Source organism: Phascolarctos cinereus, unplaced genomic scaffold (genome assembly GCF_003287225.1).
Source record: "Phascolarctos cinereus isolate Bilbo 61053 unplaced genomic scaffold, phaCin_HiC Scaffold_2;HRSCAF=192, whole genome shotgun sequence".
Lineage (NCBI taxonomy): Eukaryota > Metazoa > Chordata > Mammalia > Diprotodontia > Phascolarctidae > Phascolarctos > Phascolarctos cinereus.
The window spans coordinates 242,902,362-242,914,187 of NW_027555625.1; the positions used below are offsets into that span (position 1 = coordinate 242,902,362).

The 11,826-nt window shown below is 40.8% G+C and overlaps 1 protein-coding gene across 1 annotated transcript; it reads right to left on the bottom strand.

Moving 5' to 3' along the window:
• Positions 1-4,653: 4,653 nt before the first annotated feature.
• Positions 4,654-11,826, bottom strand: ATP5F1E (ATP synthase F1 subunit epsilon). The gene is made up of 3 exons (XM_020981475.1): positions 11,660-11,826; positions 7,599-7,725; positions 4,654-4,802 (listed from the first exon to the last, which is right to left on the bottom strand). The coding sequence occupies exons 1-2, from the start codon at positions 11,809-11,811 to the stop codon at positions 7,602-7,604; spliced, it is 276 nt and encodes a 91-aa protein (XP_020837134.1). The 5' UTR covers positions 11,812-11,826; the 3' UTR covers positions 4,654-4,802; positions 7,599-7,601.

Below are 11,826 nucleotides of genomic sequence, written 5' to 3' on the forward strand. Positions count from 1 at the left end.
TGTGAACTGTCAGAGTTTAAGTGGGGAAAGAAATCTCAATATGCTGGGAATTCCTGTGACTGGATTTCCCCAAGTTTCCTGAATAGGGACTACGAGCAAAGATGTAAGAAAATCACTCCAGGTAAACTGGGGTCCTTTCTGCCTCCAAAGCCTGTGACTCAAGTCTTGCATGATCACTGTCTCATTTGGGTCCTCAAAACAGCTAACTGGTGTGAGTAGCGCGAATATTATTAATCCCATTTTACAGATGTTCCTATCAAGGCAAACAACATAAGCAAGAGTTGGATTGGTTGAATTTTGATTATTACTTACCTGTAGGACTTTGAACAAATCACTGAACATCTTTGGGTCCCAATTTCCTTTTCTGTAAGATAAGGGACATGAACTAAGTCTTCTCTTTGATGCTAAAAAAAACCCCTCACTTCATCTCCCCGCCCACTCCCACCCCATCTGAAATATTGCCATAACGTGTTGGTTATTCTCCCTGCCTCAAGTCTCCCTAGTCCACTCAGTTATCAAAGTCATCTTGCTTTGTGTTTTTTTTTTTTCTGGCAAGGCAATTGGGGTTAAGTGACTTGCCCAGGGTCACACAGCTAGTGTTATGTGTCTGATCCGAATTTGAACTCAGGTCCTCCTGACTCCAGGGCCAGTGCTCTGTCCCAAAGTTATCTTGTTAAAATGCAGATGTGACTCTGTCCCTCTCATGAGAGATGACCTCTCAGAAGAGAAGCCTCCTCAAAGGGTCATTAGTTCTTGTTAATGGTTCTGGTATTGCTGCTTTTGAGTGGTACATGTGTACCAACGCTAAGTGAAGACCCCTCAGAATACAAGACCCCCTCCCCTAGCCTTCTCCCTCCCCTACTCTTACATAGTGTTAGCAGAAATTCCTGAGCCACAAGAGCATCCTGTCTATCTCATCCTCTAGCTAGTTACATGACCTTGGGTAAAAGGCTGCTGAAACTGTGAGGCCCTGAAAAGGAGAACATGCTAACATAATTTCTGTAGCTCTTTGTTCTCTCTGTTCCCGGAGTAGTTTTTACACGAATGGATTTTACACCTGAGGCTCAGCCAGTGAGCCGACAGGAAGGGAGTTAGGGTGGGCTGCTGCGTTAGGATCTATATAATCTTGCCTTAAACAAAGAGCACCCGCACTCTTGGGGCAGCTTAGGCAGCACAGGGGTGCCCTTTCTTGAGAAAGTCAATAGATTTCTCCTTTTTGCAAACTTTTGTCAAGACTCTGGTTTTAATTTGGGTAGGTGGTCTCTATCCCACACACTCTTCTACTTAATGGACTCCCATGGTTCCCTCTTAGCTCCAGGATCAGATAGAGAATCCTGTTTTGTTTTTAAAGCCTTTCATAATCTGCATTTTCCTCCATTTCCAGTCTTCTGACAACTCATTCCTTTTCATGTACTCTATAATCCAGTTCCATTGGCCTCCTTTCTGTTCCTCGCATGATATTCCATATCTGGATTGCATTTTCACTGGCTGTCCCCAATGTCTGTGGTTCTGTGCTCTTGGCTGCCTTCAAATCCTAGCTAAAATCCCACCTTTCACAAGAAGCCTTCCCTCTGAGATTATCTCGTTTCTCTATATATGTATTTTGTGTATGTGTGTGTGTGTGTGTATATATATATATATATATATATATATATATTTTATATATATGTATGCATATATGTGTTATGTATATAAAATATATAAATATATATATGTTTTATATATGTATGCATATATGTCATATATATATAAAATATATAAATATATATGTATGTATATATATATCCACACAATTCTGCCTGTCATTTATTTTGTATAGTTGTTAGCAAGTTTTTTTCACTGGGTTATAAGCTCCTTGAGGGCAGGGATTGTTGCTTATTTATAGTGCTTAGCAATACCCAGCATATAGTATGCACTAAATGCTTGTTATTGACTAAGAAAATTATGTTTATCTATCTTAAAACAACATCTAAAAGTAGTGTTTTATTCTATCATGTTTCCTTATTGCAAAGAAAACTAATAGTTGTGCTCCATTTAACCATCAGTATCAAGACACCACAGTGTTGTTGAACTGTCAGAGCCCAGAATGGCGGCCAGGAATCCTGGGTTTTGGCTTCAGCTTAGTCAAGTGACCATGGATTACTAAGATACCAGATACCATATATGTTATCATAAAGTTGAAAGGATTGATTTCAGTTAAAAAAAGAGTCTAAAATATTGTAAATGTCCATATTAATTTAGGACAAAATTAGCTTTCCTGACATCCTCCACTCTCTTCCTTTCCTCAGACTCAGAGGTAGCCCATCTCCTTGTCAAGGTCAACCTCTCTGCATATGCACTTGACTCCATTCCAACAGATTCAATTCTCATTCAGTTCCCCTTTCTAATCGATTGTTTCCTTCTGACTTGAAACACATCCATCTCCTCCATCCTTAAAAAACCTTAACAAGATCTTACCACTGCTTCAAGCTATCACCCTATATTTCTCCTCTCTCAGCCACACTCCTTTTTTTTTTTTGGTGAGGCAATCAGGGTTAAGTGACTTACCCAGGGTCACACAGCTGGTGTTAAGTGTCTGAGGCTGGATTTGAACTCATGTCCTCCTGACTCCAAGATCAGAGCTCTATTCACTGCGCCACCTGGCTGCCCTTTGGCCACACTCCTTAAAAAAATTATATTTACTGCCTTCATTTTATCTCCTCGTTCCTTAAACCTTTGCAATCTAGCTTTTGGCTTTACTCTACTGTGACTGCTCTTTCCAGTTATTGATGACCTTTTATAAAATTTTTATATTTATGAATTAACAAGCATTTATCTTCTTTTCCACTGCATAACAAAACTCTTATAAACAGAATTAAGTAAACAAAATTCCTATATTAGCAAGATTCTGGGTCTTCTATCCATCACTCTTTGGCCAAGAGTGCTAAGGGTGGCATTCTTTATCCTTGGTCCTTAGGAATCATGGTTGGTTATTGTGTTAATCAGAGTTTTTATATTTTTCTAAGTTGTTTTTACAACGTTGGTATAGTCCAAATTGTTCTGCTCATTTCACTTCTGCATTTCCCTCAGTTCGAATAAGTCTTCTCAGATTTTTCTGAAATCTTCCTTTTTCTCATCTTACCACAAAATCTCAATGTCTTCTCCAACTGTCTGGTACATTTGAACCTGTCGAACACCATCTCCCTATTGGACTTTCTCTCCTTTCTGGGTTTTTGCAACACTACACTCTTCTTTTATTCACCTCCTCCTTTCTGAGCTCTCTTTGCTGGCTCATCATTCATATCACCCCTCCTTCTTGTGGTTATTATTCAAGGTTCTGTTCTGGGTCTCTCTCTTATACCTTTTCTTGGTCACTTCATTAGTAGCTAGGGTTTTAACTATTATCTCTAAACAGTTGACTCCCTGATCCAAAAACTTAACCTCAGTTTCTCCCACAATTGTCTATGGGACATCTCAAACTCAAGGTTCAGGAGACATGTCTGTACCTGAACTCATTCTTTCCACCTAAACCATTCCCTCTTCCAAACTTCTGTATTTCTACTGAAGACCCCACTATCCCTCCAGTGTCCTAGATTCATAATCTTGGCAATATCCTTGACTCTTCATCCTCCCTCATATCCAGCCAACTGCCAAATCCTTCCATTTCTTCCTTCAAATCTCTTGCATCTGACCCCTTCTCTCCACTCACACCCTCATCACCTCACCTAGATTATAGCAACAAGCCCTTAAGGCATCTGCCTTAAATGTCTTACTTCTCCAATCTATTCTAGGTACTGCCCAAGTAATTTTCCTTAAATACAAATTTGACTATGTACTCCCCCTACTCGGGCAACTCCAGTAGCTTCCTAGACTGTTTTATTCCTCTAGAATAAAACATAAAATTATTTAGCTTTAAGAGCCATACACAACTTGGCCCAACCTAACTGTCTAGCCTCAAAGGACTACTAGCCTCACTCCTACACTCTGGAATCCAGCCAAACTGGCCTAGTGTGCTTCACTCACACACTCCATCTCCTATCTCTGCACCTTTGAACGCCTGCCCCTACACCATGCCCTGAATACAAGCTCTTTTTACCTCTGTATCAGAGCCCCTCTCAAGGCACCATCTTCTACATGAAGCCTTTTCTGTAGTCCCTAACTGCCACAGTCAGGTCTCCCAAGCTACCTTTTACTTAACTACTTTGTCATTGCATATATTTTATTTTATGTTGTATATTTTTTGTGTATTTGTCTCCTTATTAGAATGTAAGTTCACCATGAATAGGGACTGTTGCATTCTTTGTATTCACATTCGAGGGGCTGAACACATCCAGGGCACTAAATACATATGTATCAAACCAACAGCTTTAGTCACTCATTTGAGTGGCAATGCTTTCCTACATAAAAGGATGAGGAAGAGAATGATATGGCATAATTTGTAGTTGTGATATACCCTCTGCAACAGAAAGATAAGAGACAATTACAGTGACAATAGATGGTTTCTCAACTTTCTATTCTGAGGCATTTCCCAGTTTTGTTTTGTGGTTTACTTCACTAGCTTTTACAGATGCTACTGCTACTCTACAAGGAACCCCCCCCCCCACCATTACCTTAGTTATAACCCTGTAGAAATACCAAAAATTGAGTAATTGACTATAAACAAAAAACAACCAGTCATATTGAACCAGGTTTAATTTATTGGCATGTCAATTTACATTCAGGTGTTTTCCTCTCAATAGCAAAACATGAAGTGAGACAATTTCCAATCTGCCATAACATATAACTGAAAAGCTTCACTTTGAAAATGTAGCATTAGTCAGGTTCTAGAGGAAAAAAAAAGAAAGCAAGAGTTGCAAGTTATTTTTTTCCTTAAAAATTCATTAATTTAAGATACGCATTTCTTCTCTTTTCTTAAAGGCAACTGGGGTTAAGTGACTTGCCCAGGGTCACACAGCTAGTAAGGGTCAAGTGTTTGGTCTGATGCTGGATTTGAACTCAGGTCCTCCTGACTTTAGGGCCAGTGCTCTATCCACTTCGCCACCTAGCTCCCCCAAAATATGTATTTCTTATACTAAACCAGAATAAGCTTACTTTTTGTTTCAATTCACACACTATGAAAATCTATGTCTTATTCCCTGTTTTTAACTGCACTAGCATCACTTATCTCTTTTGGCCACAGGATGGCACTATTGAGCTAAATGTTATATTTCCCTTGCAGCTGTGAAGCTGTCCTAGTCAATTATTTTTGTTCTTAAAAGGCATAAATCTACATAAGCTGGGGTCTTGACTCACATAACTTAGAAGAGAAATGAGGGTTTTGAGGTTGCTGTTGTTTTTTTAACCAGACCTGCAATTTTATCAGTATAGGGAACCCATGATGAGGAAAACCTTCAGCTCAACTCCAGCTCTGCAGCTTAACAGTAGGAGAGCTGCTTGGAGCAAGAGGTTAAAAGCCTTCACTGTGTTAACATCACAGCCTAAAGGTCAGGGGTGGGACCTGAACCCAGTCCTCCTGACTCCAAGGCAAACTCTATCCAGTGTTTCTCAAGTATATGGGTTATTGCTTTAAAATTAAAAATAGTGAAAGGAATAGCATCATCATGTAATGGAAAGGACGCTAGACTGAGTGGAGTGAGCTGTGTTCCAAGTCTGGCTCTACTGATTGCTTCTCTGCTTCCAAGTGCAAGTGACTTTTAAAGACAGGTTACTCATATTTGTATAAGTATCTGAACTTAAGCACTATATCTCTGGACTCAAGCATAAACTGTTAAAGGATTAACATCCATTGCACTGGATTAGTTTCTGTTGATTTGAGGCTTTAAAACTGTTTAAAGTGCCCACTCCCAGGTCTTCAATTATGTGCCTTGCTTGCCTTATGACATACAGATGTCACTTTATATCAGAATACTGATACTGACGTAAAGGTCTATGGCACACGAGAGTTTAGAGATGGCCTTCAGAGATATTTTTCACTTGGCACTTATGACAATCCAGAGAGCTTGACTGGTACCCCTATTTTATAGATGAGGAAACTGAGTCACAGAGGGGTCAAGGAATTTGCCCAAGGCTATAAAACTAATAAATGTATAAGCCATGACCAGAACTCAGTTCTGAATCTTATGGCAATGCTTTCCATTGCCTTATTTTTCAGAGCAGATATAATGAACCACTTGTCAATAGATCATTAAAGCAGACATTTAGAAGAAGATGAAGTATTCCATAAAAGGTTTTTAATCAATAAATTAGCATAAATTTAACTATTTCAGTAGTGAGGAACACAGAACTTTCAGCCCCTATGTAGAAAATTACAAAATTCCATGCCTCAGGGAACTTACATTTGATTGGAGCAGACATCACATCTGTCTTCTATCCCCGCCCCCCCCCCCCAAATAATAACAGCAGCTAACATTTTGTAGCAATTACTATGTATTATGTACTGAGTTGAGTGCTTTCCAATTATTACCCCATTTGTTCCTCACAACAATCCTGGAGCGATAGGTGCTATTATTATCATCCCCATTTTGCAGATTAGGTAACCGAGGCAAACAGAGGTTAAGTGACTTGCCCAGGTCACTCAACTAGTGAGTGTCTGCAGCTGAATTTAAAAGCAGTTCTTCCTGACTTCAGGCCTGGTGTTTTATCTACTGAGCCACCTAGCTGCCAATATGTGTATTTATAAAAAATTCAAGATAATTTGGGAGAGAAGTACAAGCAGCTTAGAGAGATCCAGAAGGAACTCATACAGGAGGTGGTATTTAAGGTAAACTTTGAAACAAATTATGTGGAGGTGAGGAAAGAGCATATTCTAGGAAGGAAAAGGAGATGTTGAATCATGGACAGGGAACAGCAAGAAGGTCAGTTTGGCTGAAGCAGAGGATATATGAAGGGAGTGATACTGTATATACATATACTATGTATACTATGCCTGGAAGAGTGGACTGGAGCTAGGTCACAGGCTTTAAATGTCAAACAGAAGTGTTTCAGGTGATACTATGAGCAACAGGGAGCCACTGAAGATTATTGAGTAGGAAAGTAGCATTTGAACTAAAAGGGGGTGTGGGAGTAGAAGAATGATAAATTAGGAGGTTATTGCAATATTCCTGGAGAGAGGGCATGAGGGCCTGAATTAAGATGGTAGTAATGTAGATGGACTGAAGGGAAATGTGGTGAAGGTGGAACTGAGGAGAGTTCCCAAGGTTGGGAAGCTGCATATCTGTGGGGACAGCAGTGCCCCCATCTTCCCTAATGCTCAGCCTGCATAGGGATTCCATTATCTCTCAGTTCTGGTTAAGTTCACTTTTTTTTTTAAAGCGAGACAATTGGGGTTAAGTGACTTGCCCAGAGTCACACAGCTAGTGAGTGTTATGTGTCTGAGGCCAAATTTGAACTGAGGTCCTCCTGACTCCAGGGCCAGTGCTTTATCCACTGTGCCACTTAGCTCCCCCTTAAGTTCACTTTCACTAGGCTTTATTTCATGTACTTTAAGCTATTATGGCATTAAGTTTCTAAATGTACTTCAACCCAGACTAACAAGAGAGAAAAATCTGAAAAAATTAAACTTTTGACTTTCAAAGCACTCTATAGAAACTGTAACAGTTCCTTAAAAATCAGCTACTTACATATTACTCCTTTTTAATTTTCACTATTTTTACACTGCTGCCAGAAGCTTTTTCAGCATTTGCTTTGAATTCAGCCTTCAGTGCATCTCTTACTGCTTTTGCACAGATCTGGGAATATCGGATATAGCTGGAAAAAAAAAAGTGGGAATAATGGCAAGTTGTGCATTACTGACTGGGACAAGTTGGCAAGATAAAGAAGCTATGTTTATTTCAAATTGCCTTTTGCATACAGAACATGAATATGTTTTTTAAATGCTTCCAACAGGAAATATTTTTTCTAACAAGTTATCCCAATGGCTTCATTAGAAATACAGGATTCCCTCCCCCCACAACTGTCATACCAAAATTTCCTTTGAATCCTGTATTAAAATGAAAAGTTTTTTGTGAGCAAAACTAAAAAGTTTCTGATCTCAAGGTAAAAGTCTGGGGGTTTGAGCATATAAACAAATAAATATAATTCAAGGTAAACTGAAGAGAGCTGAGGGACTCAGATAAGACTTCAAAGGAGCCATCTGAACTTTGCCTAGAAGAACAGGATTCTAAAAGGCAAGAGATGAGAAGGGTGTGCATGCTATGCATGCAAATGTATCAAGTTTCCAGTCCATGGAAAAGGTAATAGTGGTCTACTTTACCTGGAACAAAGCTTGTTCAAAGAGGAATGAGAAACAAGACTAAAAAGGCAGCTATATTGTAGATAGTATATTTTATCCTAGAAGCAATGGGAAGACATCAAAAGTTTTTGATGCATCATTTTGGTAAGCTCAGACCTATACCTTACGAAGATTATCTTGGCAACTGAGCCTGGAGCGGGGACATACTAGAAGGAGCAGGCTGACCATTTAGGAAGTCATTGTGATAGTTTAGGCAAGAGGTAACAGAGTGGTGGTACAGTGACTGGATGGAGAAAGTAAGCTGGATTAGCATCCATCAAGGGTGACTGGTGGATAATACAGTGGTTAGTAGACAAAGTGCTAACTTACCACTTTCCTAATACTTTTATTTGACTTTCCTGAACTGCATTCGTGAGTAGCAATACAGCATAAAAGAATGAACACTGCTCTAACCCAAGAAAACCTGGGTTGACTCCCACCTCTGAGACCATGGGAAAGGTGGGGCAGAGAAGACTGGAAGTTAAAAAGACACATCCCTGTAGGACATCCACAGTATATGTTCAAGAGATGGAGCATAAAGCAGCAAAGGAAATGAAATGAAAAGACAGTTTGGAGAACCAGGAAAGGGCAATGTCATGAAAGACAAGGGAGTGCTGAGTAGGAGATGGTTACCAGTGTTAAAAGCTGCCAAGAGCTCAAGAAGAATGATGCTGAGAAGAGGACATAGTATTTAACAGTTCGGCGGTAGCTGCTTTTTTAAAAAAAAAGCCAGAAACTTTGGAGAGCACTTTGAGTGGAAAAGTGGGGATTAAAAGTCATACTGAAAGGTACTGAGAAGTAAATGAGTGGCAAGGGAAGTTGAGGCAGTAAACAAAGACCATTTTTTCTAGGAGTTTGGCAGTAAAGGGAAGGAGAACATGGACTAGGGACATTGTACAGTTAAGTCTACATTTTTTAAAAATAGGCTAGACCTGAGCATGCTTATAGGCAGCAGGGGAAGAGAACATAGATTAGGGGCATGGCTCAGTCAAGTGAAGGTTTTTTAAAGCTAGGGTAGAACTGGGAATGTTCATAGGTAGCAGAGAAAGAACCAGTAGACAGGGTGAGAGGGAAGATGAAAGAGAGAGAATGATAAGTACAGTAAGGTAAGGGACAGAATCTGGAGCAGCAGGTAAATCCTTGGCAAAAAGGAATCCTCTTTCATAGAGAGATCTTTTGAAGTATAGAATAGGGGAAATGAGGGAGCTCCTCTGATGATGGCCTCAGTTTTCTCTGGACAGTAAGAAGGGGTCACCTAGCTGAAAAGAGAGGGATAAAGAATAGTGTTGAGAGTTGAAGAGAGGTTTAGGAAAACTGGTTTTGGGGGTGGGAGGAGTTGAAGAAAAAAAACCATGTTTTTATTAAGGTCCTACTATATATAAGACACATTGGGCTATGCCCTGGAGATACAAAGACAGATATGAAAGAAACTCTCAAAGAATACATTCTGTCAGGGGAGCCAACATGTACCTATATACAAAATAAAAGGATAAGCTCATCTACGCTCATAGATTCCATTATCAATATGCAGATATATTTCACATTTAAATATCTAGCCCAAATCTCTCAAACTTAACTGCTTGTTGGGCATATCCTCCCATGTGTACTCTAGGGTTCTCAAATTGAACATGGTCAAATAAGAAGTGAATTATTTTTCTGTTATCTCATCACCTCCTCTCCAAAATTCCCAGGTTTCATCTAGGGTACCACCATCTTCACTATCCACACAATGTATCTGAATATAAACATACATAAAATACATTGAAGATAATTTTTTTTTGGGGGTGGATAAAGATGCGGAACTACTATTTGGAAGGAATCGGGAAAGGTTCAAGTACAAGGTGGTGTTGAACTGAGTTTTAAAGGAAACTAGGCAATTTACAAGGCCAAAGTGAATGCCAGCATTGTAAACTCCATGAGGGCACTGACTTTTTTTCCTTTTGGTCTGGGCATCTCCAATGCCTAGCCCAATGCTTGGTTGACTGTTGTTGTCAACAACAATAGCTTGTTCACGGATTACAGGCATAAATGGCAGTCCTGGCAAAGGCAATTAAGTAAGACAGGCAATAGAAAATCAGGTATGAAGCACAGCAAAGTGGCTAATTCTGCTGGACCATGGTCCAGGGGAGTAATGTCAAGTTAGAAAACACTATGTGCCAGGCACTGTGCTGAAAGCTGGGGATACAAAGAAGGGCAAAGGACAGTCTCTGCTCTCAGAGAGCTCACAGTCTAATGGGGGATACAACATGTAAAAAAAAGTACAAACAAGATATATACACAATAAATTAGAAATAATCGACAGAGGGAAGGCACTAGCATTAAAGGAGAACATTAAAAGCTTCCTGCAGAAGGCAGGATAGTAGCTAAGATATGAAGGAAGCCAGGAGGTAGAGATGAGGTGGGAGAGGCATGGGGGACAGTCAGTGAAAATACCAATGGAGTGTGTTGTGCAAGGACAGCAAGAAAGCCTGTGTGACTGGAATGTAGAGTATATGAGGGAGGGGCAAAGTAGGGTACAAGAAGACTAGAAAGGTAGAAAGGTGAGTCATAAGGGGCTTTTGCAAGCCAAAGAGAGTATTTTGTATTTGATCCTGGAGTTGATAGGGAGCCACTTTACGTTTACTGAGTGGAGGGTGGCAGTCAGACCTGTGCTTTAGGAAAATCACTTTGGTGGCTGAATAAAGGATGGATTGGAGAGGGGAAAGACTGGAGGCAGGGAGACTAACCAGCAGGACATTGCAACAGTCCAGGCATGAAGGTGGTAGCAGCATCAGAGGAGATGCTGTGAAGGTAAACAGACAGGACTTGGAGAAGATAACGATCAATAGGAGCAAGGGTTCAGAACGCCAAGGATTGAGAAAGGTCAATTCAAGAGACAACTGGCACAGTGAAGCAAGCTAAGTGGTGCAGTAGCTAGCACTATGGACCTGTTTTCAAGAAGGCCCAGGCGCAAATCGGAATTCAGATATTAGCTGTGTGACCTTGGGCAGGTCATTTAACCTCTCAAACTTAGTTCTTTATCTGTAAAATGGGGATAATAATAGCATCTACCTCTCAGGGTTGTTGTGAGGATAAGGTGAAAGACTTGCAAGGTGATTTACAGGTCTAAAATGCTTATTATTGTTACTAAAAAGCCGGAGAGGTAGGTGGGAGTCAGTTTGAGGTTTTTTATTTTTTTAAGTCGACCACGGAACGTGCTTGCAGCACTAACAGAGTGACCCCGGCTGAGGTCAGAAATTCAATTCAATGAGGCCTTCATGTTTATCGGACTGATCGGCGCCCGTCACGGCTCCTCGGTCTCTCACGCAAGGCCCCGGCCGCCCAAGCCAGCCGAGGAAATCTGAAGAGACCCAGTTCTGCAGCTATCCTCCAGGGCCTCAAGCCAGTCGCCCAAACCACCCCCGGACCTACCTGAGTCCAGCCTGTCTCCAATAGGCCACCATGGCTGCGGGGAAGGCGGGCGACCGACTCAAGGTAGAAGTCGACCGGCTCAGGAAGGTCACGAGCCGGAAGGGGAAGGGGCGGGACCGTCGCCGGCTTGCCAATCCTGCTCGTGCTCTCATTACCAGCTCTCGCGT